This window comes from Muntiacus reevesi, chromosome 9 (assembly GCF_963930625.1).
Source record: "Muntiacus reevesi chromosome 9, mMunRee1.1, whole genome shotgun sequence".
Taxonomy (NCBI): Eukaryota; Metazoa; Chordata; class Mammalia; order Artiodactyla; family Cervidae; genus Muntiacus; species Muntiacus reevesi.
The window spans coordinates 74,643,256-74,658,783 of NC_089257.1; the positions used below are offsets into that span (position 1 = coordinate 74,643,256).

General features: G+C 36.7%; 1 protein-coding gene across 1 annotated transcript in view; it reads right to left on the reverse strand.

Moving 5' to 3' along the window:
* The window catches only part of GUCY1A2 (guanylate cyclase 1 soluble subunit alpha 2), a 404,812-nt gene that overhangs the window by 256,262 nt on the left and 133,022 nt on the right, over window positions 1-15,528 (reverse strand). Inside the window, exon 4 of the mRNA XM_065945273.1 lies at window positions 6,233-6,948. Within this exon, the coding sequence (XP_065801345.1) occupies window positions 6,233-6,948 (716 nt within the window). The remainder of the gene's footprint in view (window positions 1-6,232; window positions 6,949-15,528) is intronic.

The following is a 15,528-nucleotide window of genomic DNA, read 5'->3' on the forward strand; positions in this document are numbered from 1 at the left end:
AATGGGAAGCAAAAGAAAGCTGGAGTAGCAATCCTCATATCAGACAAAATAGACCTTAAAATAAAGAAAATTTCAAGAGATAAGGGGGGACACTACATAATGATCAAGGGATCAATCCAAGAGGAAGACATAACAATTGTAAATACCTATGCACCCAACACAGGGGCACCTCAATACATAAGACAAACACTAACAGACATAAAAGGAGAAACTGACAGTAACACAATAATAATAGGAGACTTTAACACCCCAACTCACACCAATGGACAGATCATCAAAACAGAAAATTAATAAGGAAACACATGTCTTCAATGATACATTAGATGAGATGGATCTTACTGATATTCTCAGGACATTCCATCCAAATGCAGAAGAATACAGCTTCTTCTCAAGTGCACATGGACATTCTCCAGGATAGACAACATCTTGCATCACAAATCAATCCTTGGTAAATTTAAGAAAATTTTAATTGTATCAAGTATCTTCTCCAACCACAATGATATGAGACTAGATATCAATTACAAGAAAAAAACTGCAAGAAACAGAAACAGATGGAGATTAAACAACATGTTTGTAAATAAGCAACAGGTTACTAAAGAATCAAAAGGGAAATAAAAAAAATTCTAAAAACAAATGACAATGAAAATATGAGAACTCAAATCCTATAGGATGCAGCAAAAGCAGTCCTAAGAGGGAAGTTTATAGCAATACAATCCTACCTCAAGAAACAAGAAAAACATTTGAATAAAAACCTAATTTTACACCTAAAACAACTGGAAAAGAACAAAAAAAAAAAAAAACCCTCAAAATTAGTATAAGGAAAGAAATCATAAAGATCAGAGCAGAAATAAATGAAAAAGAAATGAAAGAAACAATAGTAAAGGTTAATAAGACTAAAAACTGATTCTTTGAGAAGATAAAAAAATTGACAAACCTTTAGCCAGACTCATCAAGAAAAAAAGAGAGAAGAATCAAATCAACAAACTCAGAAATGATAAAGGAGAGGTTATGACAGAAAATGTAGAAACACAAAGGATTGTAAGAGACTATTATGGAAAATTATATCAAACATTTAGAGAAGAGCTAATGCCTATCCTTCTAAAACTCTTTCAAAAAATTGCAGAGGAAGGAACACTTCCAAACTCATTCTATAAGGGCACAATCACCCTGATACCAAAACCAATTCAGAGACAACACACAAAAAAAGAAACCTACATGCCAATATCACTGATGAACATAGATGTAAAAATCATCAACAAAATTTTAGCAAACAGAATTCAACAACACATCAAAAAGCTCATATACCAAGATCAGGTTGGATTTATTCCAGGAATATAAGGATTCTTCATTATATGTAAATCAATCAATGTGATACACCATATTAACAAACTGAAAGATAAAAACCATATGATAATCTCAATAGATGCAGAAGAAGCCTTTGACATTATTCAGTACCAATTTATGATTAAAACTTCAAAAAATGGACAAAGAAGGAACCTTCCTCAACATAGTAAAGGCCATATATGATAAACCTATAGCAAATATTATTCTCAATGGTGAAAAGCTGAAAGCATTGTCCCCAAGATCAGGAACAAGACAAGGGTGTCCACTTTTACCACTATTATTCAACATAGTTCTGGACATCCTAGTTACAGCAATCAGAGAAGAAAAGGAAATAAAAGAAATACAGACCAGAAAAGAAGAAGTAAAACTCTCACTGTTTGCAGATGACATGATACTGTACATAGAAGGCCCTGAATATAGTATCAGAAAATTACTAGAGCTAATCAGTGAATTTAGCAAAGTTTCAGGATACAAAATCAAGACACAGAAATCACTTGCATTTCTATATACTAACAATGAAAAATCCAAAAGAGAAATTAGGGAATCAATCCCATTCACCATTGCAACAAAAAGAATTAAATATCTAGGCATAAATTTATGTAAGGAGACAAAAGGACTGTGCACAGAAAATTATAAGACACTGATGAAAGAATCAAAGACAACATAAACAGATGAAGAGATATTCCATGTTCCTGGGTAGGAAGAATCAATATTGTGAAAATGTCTATACTACCAAAGGCAATCTACAGATTCAATGTGACCCCTATCAAATTACTAATGATACTTTTCACAGAACCAGAACAAAAAATTTCACAATTCATATGGAAACACAAAAGACCCAGAGTAGCTGAAGCAGTCTTGAGAAAGAAGAATGGAGCTGGAGGAATCAACTTTCCTGACTTCAGATTATACTACAAAGCTACAGTCATCAAGACAGTATGGTACTGGCATAAAAACAGAAACATAGACAAATGGAACAAGATGGAAAGTCCAGAAATAAACCCATGCATCTATGGGTAGCTTATTTTTGACAAAGGAGGCAAGAATAAACAATAGGGCAAAGACAACCTCTTCAATTAATGGTGCCGGGAAAACTGAACAACTCTGTGCAAAAGAATGAAATTAGAACACTTCCTAACACCAAACACATAGATGAAATGAATTAAAGACCTAAATGTAAGACCAGAAACTATAAAACTCTTAGAGGAAAACATAGGCAAACACTTGATGACATAAATCAAAGCAAGATCCTCTATGACCCACCTCCTTGAGTGATGAAAATAAAGACCAAAGTAATGGAAATAAATAAAGACTAAGTGAGACCCAATTAAACTTAAAATCTTTTGCACAGCAAAGGAAACTATAAGCAAGATGAAAAGACAACCCTGAGAATGGGAGAAAATAAAAGCAACTGAAACAACTGGCAAAGGATTAATGTCCAAAATATACAAGCAGCTCATACAACTCAATACCAGAAACACAAACAACCCAATCAAAAAGGGAGCAGAAGACCTAAACAGACATTTCACCAAAGAAGACACACAGATGGCTAACAAACTCATGAAAAGATGCTCAACATCACTCATTACTAGAGAAATGCAAATCAAAACTACAATGAGATATCACCTCATACCAGTCAGAATGGCCATCTCAAAAAGTCTACAAACAATAAATGCTGGAGAGGATGTGAAGAAAAGAGAACACTCTTGCATTGTTGGCGGGAATGTAAATTGACACAGCCACTATGGAAGATGGTATGGTGGTGGTGGTTTAGTCACTAAGTCGAGTCCAACTCTTGTGACCCCATGGGCTGTAGCCTGCCAGGCTCCTTTGTCCATGGAATTTTCCAGGCAAGAATACTGGAGTGGGTTGCCATTTCCTTCTCCATGGATCTTCCCGACCCAGGAATCGAACCCAGGTCTCCTGCATTGCAGGTAGATTCTTTACCAGCTGAGCTATGAGGGAAGCCCAGAAGATGGTATGGAGATTCCTTAAAAAGCTAGGAATAAAACCACCATATGACACAGCAATCCCACTCCTAGGCAAATACTCTGAGGAAACCAAAATTGAAAAAGACATGTGTATCCCATTGTTCACTGCAGCACTGTTTACAATACCTAGAACATGGAAGCATCCTAGATGGCCATTGACATGAATGGATAAAGATGTTGTGGTACATAAACACAATGGAATATTACTCAGCCATAAAGGAATGCATTTGAGTCAGTTCTAATGGGGTGAATGAACCTAGAACCTATTATACAAAGTGAAGTGAGTCAGAAAGAGAAAGATAAATATTGTATTCTAATGCATATATACAGAATATAGAAAAATGGTACTGAAGAATTTATTTACAGGGCAGCAATGGTAAAACAGACATAGATAACAGACTCATGGACATGGGGAGAGGGAAGGATAGGGTGAGATGTATGGAAAGAGTAACACGGAATCTCACATTACCATATGTAAAATAGCCAATGGGAATTTGCTGTATGGCTCAGGAAACTCAAACAGGGGGTCTGTATCAACCTAGAGGGGTGGGATAGGGAGTAAAATAGGAAGGAGGTTCAAAAGGGAGGGATATATGTATACCCATGGCTGATTCATGCTGAGGTTTGACAGAAAACAAAATTCTGTGAAGCAATTATCCTTCAATAAAAAAATAAATAAAAAAAAAGAAAGCTAGGGACTTTAAAATAATGATAGTCTGTACATAAAAAAGTAGATTCAAACAACAATCCTATAGAATTTGTAACAGTCTTCTAGTCATTATTAAGACGATAAACCCAAATCATATTTCATGATGATGTTAGGCAGACTTGGTACTTCTCCAAAATTATTCAACCTACTCATCTCCAGTACTTACTTCCACAAGGCAAGAAGAGGAGAATGGATAGGAAGAATGTTATAAGAGGAAAGGAACAATAATTATAACAGTGGTAGAATTAATAATAATGAGCATTTAATTGACACTTAACCCTGAAGCCAAGGCTATAAGAATTTTACATGGATTATATCACTTAATCTTTTCAGATAACTCTCTAAGATAGGCAGCCTAAGTTGTCAGAGAATTATTTAACTTAGTCTTAATAACAGATTGAGCTTTTCCTGGTTGAAAATCAGATTCCCCTTTGCTTCTCTTTGGAAATCTATTAGATCCCTCTCAGTGACATTCTTGCTTCTGGTCATCAACACATGTCTTTAGACCTTATTACTGCAGAATAAAGATATAAATTCTCTGAAACTAAGATGATGACTACCTCACCAAATTGCTCACAGGAGTATTCTACCTCTAGCTATATAGTTAACCCTAACTGACAACACAAAATGACAAAGATCATGGTTTAGCAAAAGCAACACAGTTCACTCTGAAAATGATTTACCATCATTCAGCTGTATGATTAGCTCTTATTTTTTTGTTGCTTTTCTTTTTGATGGAGGGGGGTGGTAGCTAACTGATAGTATGTGCATAGCCAAAACAGTTACATTCCAATGAAAGCCTTCACTGTAGACTAAAGAATAAATATCTTACACTGTTGAAAAATAGCACTTTCTTATAAAAGTCCAATATAAAACTGGAAACTTCAGACAACTATTAACAAGGCCAGCAATTATGGAAAAAATCATGAATCAAGGCCAAATTTATCAATAGGATCATAATTTTTAATTCTGATTTTCTTCTTTTCATGTTTTAGAAAGCTATAATTTTGGCACTAAAATAACTGAAAAACATTACTCATCTGGTTAAGATTCCATGTCATAATTTTATTGACTATAATTTTGTTTGGGCTAACTGTAGCCTCCTGAATGTCTCATTCTAGCAAACCCAGGTGGATAAGTAGAAATGTAAACAGAATAAGAGGACTGCTATCCCTATTTTAAATAAAAATACTGTCTATTGCTGCTTTATTTTTAAACAGCCACTAACATATTTAAATTATAATTGGATTTTCTTAATGAGCAGTTTCTTATTATTGGAACTTGCAGGGGGTCTTGACATTTGAGTCATCATCTTATTGTGTCTATTTCTTACTGTGATATACAAATTAAACAGACATACAAGCCAGATTAAATATAGGGGGGGACTTGAAGCGGTAACTTTAAATTGAATTGACTGTTCTAAAATCTATAAAATATATAAAGCAATCAACATTGACAACAATACATTTTACTTCAAGCACATTTTCAATATTAACTTCAATTTTAAGGCCCAAAATACTTCAAACCCTCCTAGCCAAATATTGTACTTCTAGAAAACAAAACCGCAGCTTTAATATTCCCTAAACTTAAAAAATAGAATAATTCCAGTGTATTCTCTCAAGGAGTGAAAATGTTCTAAAGAAATGCCTCTTTTTCAACACTAAAATTTAATTAAAAGTTTTGATAGTCACTTAATATATTATTCTGCATATTAAGAAAAATTGGATGCAAACCAGAGTTCCTAGGTTGTGAAATTTAGAGCATAACATATTCAAAGTGTAGCTAGTTTTTACTTGTATTTATTTAAGGATAAGGCAAGCAATTCCCACAATGTTGAAGTGAGTCTTACTATTCCTCTCAGAGCTTGACTCAATCAGTGGAAATATTCATGGATTTATAGTATCAGGTCTTTAGTAAATCCTATCATTTTTGTAATTACTATGGCTAGTGATAATAAATGTCAGCTTTTTATATGGTGAAATAGATTAATGAAAGAGGCAGACAGTATGCAAAACAGCTGGGAATAGGTTCAAATCTCTCTACATATATCCAGAAACCAGTAATTTTCTAAATGGCATTCTAGGTTCTCTTGCCTAAATAATTATAAGTACCACCTGCACGTAATATACTAAAAGAATTATGAAATCTCCCAGTTCCTATCACCCATATCAAGTCCATGGCCACTTACCTTGTCTTTATTCTCAGTGCCAGAAGCCTCAGGCTTGGTCCTAATCACAAATGGGGTGGACAGGCGCAGCAGAACCCTTTCGAAGGTGGCATTAACCTTCGGAGAAATGATCTCAAAGCAGTCCTCAAACTTGAGCACTTTGTGAGTGTCACATCGGAGCTGCTTCCTTAGGCCTTCCCCCAGCTGAAGGACTGACATGTGGGGGTCAAACATCAAGTGAAAAGGGAAGGCTCTGCAGAACGTGTTGATGCTAATTCTGAGGTCCGCAGGAACTTGGGATGTCCCGTGTGGAAGGTTCTTCGTGATATTAGCATTTTCACATTGTCTGATAAGGAAAGCAAGGCCATTACAGTTGCCTGGGTTTGAACCATCAGAGCACAGTTTCTCAGCAACCTGGTTCACTTCCACATCCAGCCGATAGATCTTCTTTCCTGCAGCCTTAATCATTCCAAGCATTGCAAACCCCACAATGTGGTGAGGGTGGAAGTAGTGGAGTATAAGAGTACCTTCGGGGAGTTCTTTGCATAGGAAAGATGGTGACTCTAGAGTGGCCTGTTTTCCAAAAGAAGTTCTAATATGTTCCAACAAAGCATCAAAGCCATTAAAAAAGTCCTGCAATGTGCCACCTACAGCTCGAAGGACTCTCTCATTGTCATCAAAGCATATATTAAAGAATTCCTCACCAAATCTTTCTTGGATTTCCTCAAACTTCAAACCTAGAGGTAAATGGAAGCAAATGTTAATAAGATATAATGCAAGTAACTGAATTTATAGCTTTTTAAATGTTTATCAGAAGAGGTAGCTAGTGACCAAAGCAAGAGAAGCAGTCCCCTTGGGTACACAAATTTCCCAAATAGGTTAAGTCACTCATTTTGATTTAGAGAAAGTAAATTTCAGTTCATCTTCTGGATGCTTCTAAGATGTTAAAGAGCATAAACATTTTGTTGTTGCTTGATCTTAAATATACTATTTTTAGAGTAGTTTTAGATACATAGGAAAACTTAGCTGAATATAAATATATGTATAAATACATGTACCCCCTGTTCACTTCCCACACACAACCTATTCCCCTGGAAACTTGATATTGTACACTACAATGGTACATTTGTTACAATCAATGAACCTATATTTATATAACATTATCACCCAAAGTTCATAGTTTACATTAGGATTCACTCTTAATGTTATATATCCTTGAGTTTTGACAAATGTGTAATAATATGTACCCACCATTTCAGTATCATGCAGAGTAGTTTTGCTGCCCTGAAATCCGTTGTGCTCCACCTATGCATTCCTGGATCCCCTCAACCCCTGGAGCATGATCTTTTTAAAGCTGCTAATCTAGCTATTCACTTTCCTTTTCAATATTATATCCCATTTGCTGTAATTGCCATGAATATTATCTTTTACTTAGCAATTTCCCTCACCATTGAAGAATTTTTAAGAGGCTGTTATGTCCATTAAATATAATTTAATTATTATTAATTGTCACAATTCATTTGTTAAATGGGAAATATAACCAGAGGGGGAATCTATGGTACACAAGCAGAGACAAGCATCAGGTTATCTTGCACAAACAGAATTGCTTAAGTTACAATAGTAATGTCAAAGAAAATCCAACAGATCAGCTAGACCCCAGGAAGGAAGAGAAAAAACAAGGAATTAAAACTGTGGAATGATCTTCATTCATTCTTTCATTCACAAAAATGAAAGCAGACAAAACTGGAATAGGAATCTGACCAGATAGAGCTAAAAGTCTTCGCTAAGTTTTCTCAGTTCATACTCATTCCCAGATGCCATGGCAAAAGGAAATCTACCTTTAATAATGGAATTACAATGATAAATAAATACACACAACGCATTATATGGTAATTTCAAGCAGGATCATACGTGATCTATCAATAGTAAGATCCACGCTGAGGAAGAACACTGCACAGATGAGAGCTGAGTTTGTATCATAAATAAACCTTCTATGTAGAGTTACCCTATTGCTTCTCCTTTGACTTTGGCTGAAATCAGTTATGTGTTGTTTACATATACTCATGTTTTGTTTCTTATCTATCTCATCTTATAAGGAGGGCCCAAAAATCTGACAGGAAAAGACAGGTCCCTTTGCCAGTGTCCTGTTAGAATGCAAACCAGTCTATGTTGTCTATGGCTTAGTTTGCTATTCCCTATAAGTTCTCCCCATCCAGAAGTGAGGGGATAAAACAGAGTCAGTAATATCATTATAAAACATAGTCCAAATACATTATATACTTTTGAGAGCTTACTATAGAGTCTAAATATTGTGGGAGCCAAGTTAAGAGGTTGGTTTGACAAAGAAGTTCTTAAAATCAATGTAAAATGAGAAGTAGAAAGTTTAAGCTAAAAACAGCATATTAGTATTTCACATATATTTTAGTGTAATAGATTTGACAGAAGCTGAGAAAGTCACCTACTAGAACAAAAACATCACCACTCATTTCATACTGTCATGTTACAAGACTGAACTTCAAAATATGCTGCATTCACTAACAATAATGCCAGTCAGAATTGATAATAATACCAATTTTCTGTCTAGTTCTCAAGTGTGAAAGAAAGAAAACAAGATAGATGATATTCACTGCAATTTGGCTCCTTCTCCAACTGCTCCATTGAAACTGATTTTGTAATTAGTTAATCCAGTATATCATATTTTGTCCTTATCTTACTCAACTTTGGTTGATTTTTTTCCCCTTTAGTCTGACAGTGTTCATCTTCTCTTCCTCTTAAATCTCTCTTCTCTCTTGGATTATAAACCATTATCTCCTGGTTTGGTTAGTAGCTGTCTGAAATGCCCTTCCCTAAAACTTCTTCCTATATAAAATCCTTACATCATCACCACTATACTGTAATTAAAAAATTCTAACACAAATTAAACTTATGTTCCTTCAATGACAATATTCAGTGTTGCTATTATTTTTTTAAATTATTAATTTCTTCTTGTTGTTCAGTCACTCAGTCGTGTCCGACTCTTTGCGGCCCCATGGACTGCAGCATGCCAGGCTTCCCTGTCCTTCACCATCTCCCGGAGCGTGCTCAAACTCATGTCCATTGAGTTGGCGATGCCATCCAACCATCTTATCCTCTGTCGTCCCCTTCTCTTGCCTTCAATCTTTCCCAACATCAGGGTGTTTTCTAGCAAGTCAACTCTTCTCACTAGGTGGCCAAAGTATTGGAGCTTCAGTTTCAGCATCAGTCCTTTCAATGAGTATTTAGGGTTGATTTCCTTTAGGACTGACTGGTTTGATCTTCTTAATTTAATATTTAATTCTTATTAAACATGAAATTCAGAGTAAATAAAATTCTTATAATCTGACTACATTGCTGAACAACAAAACTCCATGCACCACTGAAAATACCCGAAGGATTTCTTCTATATTTTGAAGACTTGTATCTTAAAAGGACTTAGGGTCTTCACGCACAGGTGAGAAAATGAGAATTTCTTCTAACTTGCATCTTTCATAACAGTAAAAATACTCTCACAATTGTTAAGAACACAGAGAAAATACAGTAAGCTTATGTCCTATTTCCAATGCCATAGTCACCCAAAATCATCCAGAAAATAACAAGTAAGTATAATTCACCAGAGGCAACAATTAAAAAACTGTTTTGTAAGTACAGCAGTCTATGAACTTAAAATTCTTGTTGCTCTAAAAAGCTCTTCTGAACTTAACATACAATGGTTAAGACTCAAATCATAATGTTAAGGCCTACAATTGTGCTAAAGCAACTTGTATAAGTAAAGAAAAATTACATTATTTTGAATACTATATGCAAATACTATACATAGCAATTCTATACAGACCACCATATTAAATAAACTAATAAATATTTGTGGTTTCACACTTGTTAAACTGGGCAAGCTTAGATAAGAAAAAAATTCTTACAATGTGAAGAATCAAAACTAAGGAATGATCACTTCAGCTTTTGCAAATATGCTATGATCCAATGCCCAAGATGTCCACATTAAACATCTCAAAATTTAGAAAGCAGAGAGCAAGTAGTTTAGCTCAGTGTCACATCCAAGATTCCACTCATGATTGATGCAAACCCTCTAATTATAGTAAATCACTTGAAACATAGAGATAATGCTCATCTACTCATATCACAACAAGCTAGAACAGTTTGAAATTTGGGTATATAAAAATACATTCCTTAATGAGGCAAAACTTCAATGAAACTGGTTTCACTAATAGATAAGTTCAAAGAATATTTTTTTTAAAATTTATTTATTTGGCCATGTCAGGTCATAGTTGCAGCACATAGGAGCTTTCATTGCAGCACGTGAGCTCAGCAGTTGCGGCGGGTTTAGCTACCTATCCCATGGCATGTGGGATCAAACATGCATCCCCTACATTGCAAGGCAATTTTTAACCACTGGACCATCAGGGGAGTTTCAAGAATGTTAAATTACTGTTAATTCATTTCTTCGAAACAATGAATAGGCTAAATCTGACATCCTTTAACTATAAATGAAATAGTATGTTCATTCATGGCATGAATTTTCTGTTCTTCATCCAATTTCACATTGTGTACCTCTTGAGGCATACATAACTGCAAACTATCACTAGTATAATGCCAAACACAGGGAGACTAAGCATTCATTCATAGAAACTAAACATTCATCTAGAATCAAGCTACAGTTGTGCCACACCAAAGGATATAAAGACAACAAGACATAGCCTTTTATCTCATGGGCCCCCGCAGATAATTAAGTTACAAACGATTGAACTGTAACGGAGGCACACAGGACCTATCAGTTCAGTTCAGTTCAGTTGCTCAGTCATGTACGACTCTCTGCGACCCCATGAACCACAGCACGCCAGGCCTCCCTGTTCATCACCAACTCCCAGAGTCCACCCAAACCCATGTCTATCGAGTCAGTGATGCCATCAAACCATCCCATCCTCTGTCGTCCCCTTCTCCTCCTGCCCTCAATCTTTCCCAGAATCAGGGTCTTTTCAAATGAGTCAACTCTTCAAATCAGGTGGGCAAAGTACTGGTTTCAGCCTCAACATGAGTCCTTCCAATGAACACCCAGGACTGATCTCCTTTACGATGGACTGGCTGGATCTCCTTGCAGTTCAAGGGATTCCCAAGAGCCTTCTCCAACACCACAGTTCAAAAGCAGCAATTCTTCGGTGCTCAGCTATCTTTATAGTCCAATTCTCACATCCATACGTGACCACTGGAAAAACCATAACCTTGACTAGATGGACCTTTGTTGACAAAGTAATGTCTCTGCTTTTTAATATGCTGTCTAGCTTGGTCATAACTTTCCTTCCAAGGAGTAAACATCTTTTAATTTCATGGCTGCAATCACCATCTGAAATGATTTTGGAGCCCAGAAAAATAGTCAGCCACTGTTTCCACTGGTTCCCCGTCTATTTGGCAAGAAGTGATGGAACTGGATGCCATGATCTTAGTTTTTTGAATGTTGAGCTTTAAGCCAACTTTTTCAGTCTCCTCTTTCACTTTCATCAAGAGGTTCTTTAGTTCTTCACTTTCTGCCATAACGTTGGCGTCATCTGCATATCTGAGGTTATTGATATTTCTCCTGGCAATCTTGATTCCGGTTTGGGCTTCATCCAGGCAAGCATTTCCCATGATGGACTCTACATATAAAAAGTTAAATAAGCAGGGTGACAATATACAGCCTTGACATACTCCTTTTCCTATTTGGAACCAGTCTGTTGTTCCATGTCCAGTTCTAACTGTCGCTTCTTGACATGCATACAGGTTTCTCAAGAGGCAGGTCAGGTGATCTGGTATTCCCATCTCTTTCAGAATTTTCCACAGTTTACTGTGATCCACATAGTCAACAGCTTTGGCATAGTCAATAAGCAGAAATAGATGTTTTTCTGGAATTCTCTTGCTTTTTTGATGATCCAGGGGATGTTGGCAATTTGATTTCTGGTTCCTCTGCCTTTTCTAAAACCAGCTTGAACATCTGGAAGTTCACGGTTCACATATTGCTGAAGCCTGGCTTGGAGAATTTCGAGCATTACTTTACTAGTATGTGAGATGAGTGCAATTGTGTGGTAGTTTGAGTATTCTTTGGCACTGCCTTTCTTGGGATTCAAATGAAAACTGACCTTTACCAGTCCTTTGGCCACTGCTGAGTTTTCCAAATTTGCTGGCATATTGAGTACAGCACTTTCACAGCATCATCTTTCAGGATTTGAAATAGCTCAACTGGAATTCCCTCACTTTCACTAGCTTTGTTTGTAGTGATGCTTCCTAAGGCCCACTTGACTTCACATTCCAGGATGTCAGGCTCTAGGTGAGTGATCACAGCATTGTGATTATCTGGGTCATGAAGATCTCTTTTGTACAGTTCTTCTGTGCATTCTTGCCACCTCTTTTTAATATCTACTGCTTCTGTTAGGTCCATACCATTTCTGTCCTTTATTGAGCTCATCTTTGCATGAAATGTTCCCTTAGTTTCTCAATTTTCTTGAAGAGATCTCTAGTCTTTCCCATTCTATTGTTTTCTTCTATTTCTTTGCATTGATTGCTGAGGAAGGCTTTCTTATCTCTCCTTGCTATTCTTCGGAACTCTGCATTCATTTTTGTTGTTGTTGTTGTATATATTTTTTACTGCAAAGTGTTTTTAACTGGCCTTAATAATTTGCTTTTTATTTTTTTCTTTTCCCAGTTATTTTTTATTAGTTGGAGGCTAATTACTTTACAATATTGTAGTGGTTTTTGCCATACATTGACATGAATCAGTCATGGATTTACATGTGTTCCCCATCCTGAACCCCTCTCCCACCTCCCTCCCCATCCCATCCGTCTGGGTCATCCCAGTGCACCAGCCCCAAGCATTTGTCTCATGCATCCAGCCTGGGCTAGTGATCTGTTTCACCCTAGATAATATACATGTTTCGATGCTGTTCTCTCGAAACATCCCACCCTCGCCTTCTCCCACAGAGTCCAAAAGTCTGTTCTGTACATCTGTCTCTTTTTCTGTTTTGCATATAGGGTTATCGTTACCATCTTTCTAAATTCCATATATATATGTTAGTATACTGTATTGGTCTTTATCTTTCTGGCTTACTTCACTCTGTATAATGGGCTCCAGTTTCATCCATCTCATTAGAACTGATTCAAATGAATTCTTTTTAATGGCTGAGTAATATTCCATGGTGTATATATACCGAAACTTCCTTATCCATTTGTCTGCTGATGGGCATCTAGGTTGCTTCCATGTCCTGGCTATTATAAACAGTGCTGCAATGAACATTGGGGTGCACGTGTCTCTTTCAGATCTGGTTTCCTCGGTGTGTATGCCCAGGAGTGGAATTGCTGGGTCATATGGCAGTTCTATTTCCAGGTTTTTAAGGACTCTCCACACTGTTCTCCATAGTGGCTGTACTAGTTTGCACTCCCACCAACAGTGTAAGAGGGTTCCCTTTTCTCCACACTGTCTCCAGCATTTATTGCTTGTAGACTTTTGGATAGCAGCCATCCTGACTGGCATGTAATGGTACCTCACTGAGGTTTTGATTTGCATTTCTCTGATAATGAGTGATGTTGAGTACCTTTTCATGTGTTTGTTAGCCATCTGTATGTCTTCTTTGGAGAAATGTCTGTTTATATTTTTGGCCCATTTTTTGATTGGGTCATTTATTTTTCTGGAATTGAGCTGCAGGAGTTGCTTGTATATTTTTGAGATTAATCCTTTGTCTGTTTCTTCATTTGCTATTATTTTCTCCCATTCTCAAGGCTGTCTTTTCACTCTGCATTCAAATGGGTATATCTTTCCTTTTCTCCTTTGCTTTTTGCTTCCCTTCTTTTCACAGCTATTTGTAAGGCTTCCTAAGATAGCCATTTTGCTTTTTTGCATTTCTTTTTGCTATGGAAATATGGGAAAAATGAACATCTGACTTTCTCCTCAAGGAGATAAAGTTTGACAGGCAATTTGTAGAAAAAGTAGGTTTTCAGAAGGCCAACAAGGAGGGAACAAGAACTCTAAAAGACAGACGGTAATGAAATATGAATGAAGCAGGTAGGTGGAAGAGTCCAGCCTAGTCAGGAGAGGGCAAGTAGTAAGCGCGAAATGGTTAGGGAAAGGGGTAGTGGAATGAGTTGCTAATTAATTAGCAATGTAGAAGTTAGACTTCAGAGTGAAAAGAGCAGAGTCAAAGATACCAAAGAAATGCTGCAAAGTCTTTAAAAGATTATATTTATTGAATTAGATAGTTCCAGTAAGAATGGAGAAATTAGTGCCAAGTGGTATGCCAAATATTTTTATAGGTTAATACTTTTTAAAACTCCCATCAAGTGGATATTTTTAATGACTCCCATTTTAAAAGTGAGGAATGCTAAGAAACTTGACCAAGTGCATACAATTGTAGGTAACAGACCCAGGTCTCAAAGTGAAGTCTGTCTAATACTAGATGATGTATAATATACTGTGATATTGTACACAATATTAAATGAGTAAAACATTTGCATGGAAGAAAAAAGAAATGCATGTCTTGCTCATTGATATATCATCAATGCCTAGCATTCTGCCTGACTTCTGTTGTTATTGCTCAATCACGAAGTTGGGTCCAACTCTTTGCAAACCCATGGACTGGAGCACACCAGGCTTCCCTGTCCTTCAACATCTCCCAGAGTTTGCTCAAACTTATGTCCATCAAGTCAGTGATGCCATCCAACCATCTCATCCTCTGTCACCTGCTTCTCCCCCTGCCCTCAGCCTTTCCCAGCATCAAGGTCTTTTCCAATGAGTTGGCTTTTCACATCAGGTAGCCAAATTACTGGAGCTTCAGCTTTAGCATCAGTCCTTCCAAAGAATATTCAGGGTTGACCTCCTTTAGGATGACTGATTTCACCTTCTTGCAGTCTAAGGGACTCTCAAGAGTCTTCTCCAGAACCACAATTTGAAAGCATCAATTCTTCAGTGCTCAGCCTTATTTACGGTCCAACGCTCACATCCATACATAACTACTGGAAAAACCACAGCTGTGACTATATGGACTTTTGTTGGCAAAGTAGCATATCTGTTTTTTTCATACACTGTCTAGGTTTGTCATACTTTTTCTTCCAAGGAGCAAGCGTCTTTTAATTTCATGGCTGCAGTCACCATCCATAGTGATCTGTGTATGTGCGTATGTCGTTTCAGTCATATCCAACTTAACAGTCGCCTCAGTTGTGTCTGACTCTTTGTGACCATATGGACTATAGCCTACCAGGCTCCTCTGTCCATGGGCTTCTCCAGGCAAGAATACTGGAGTGGTTTGCCATTTCCTTCAGGGGATCTT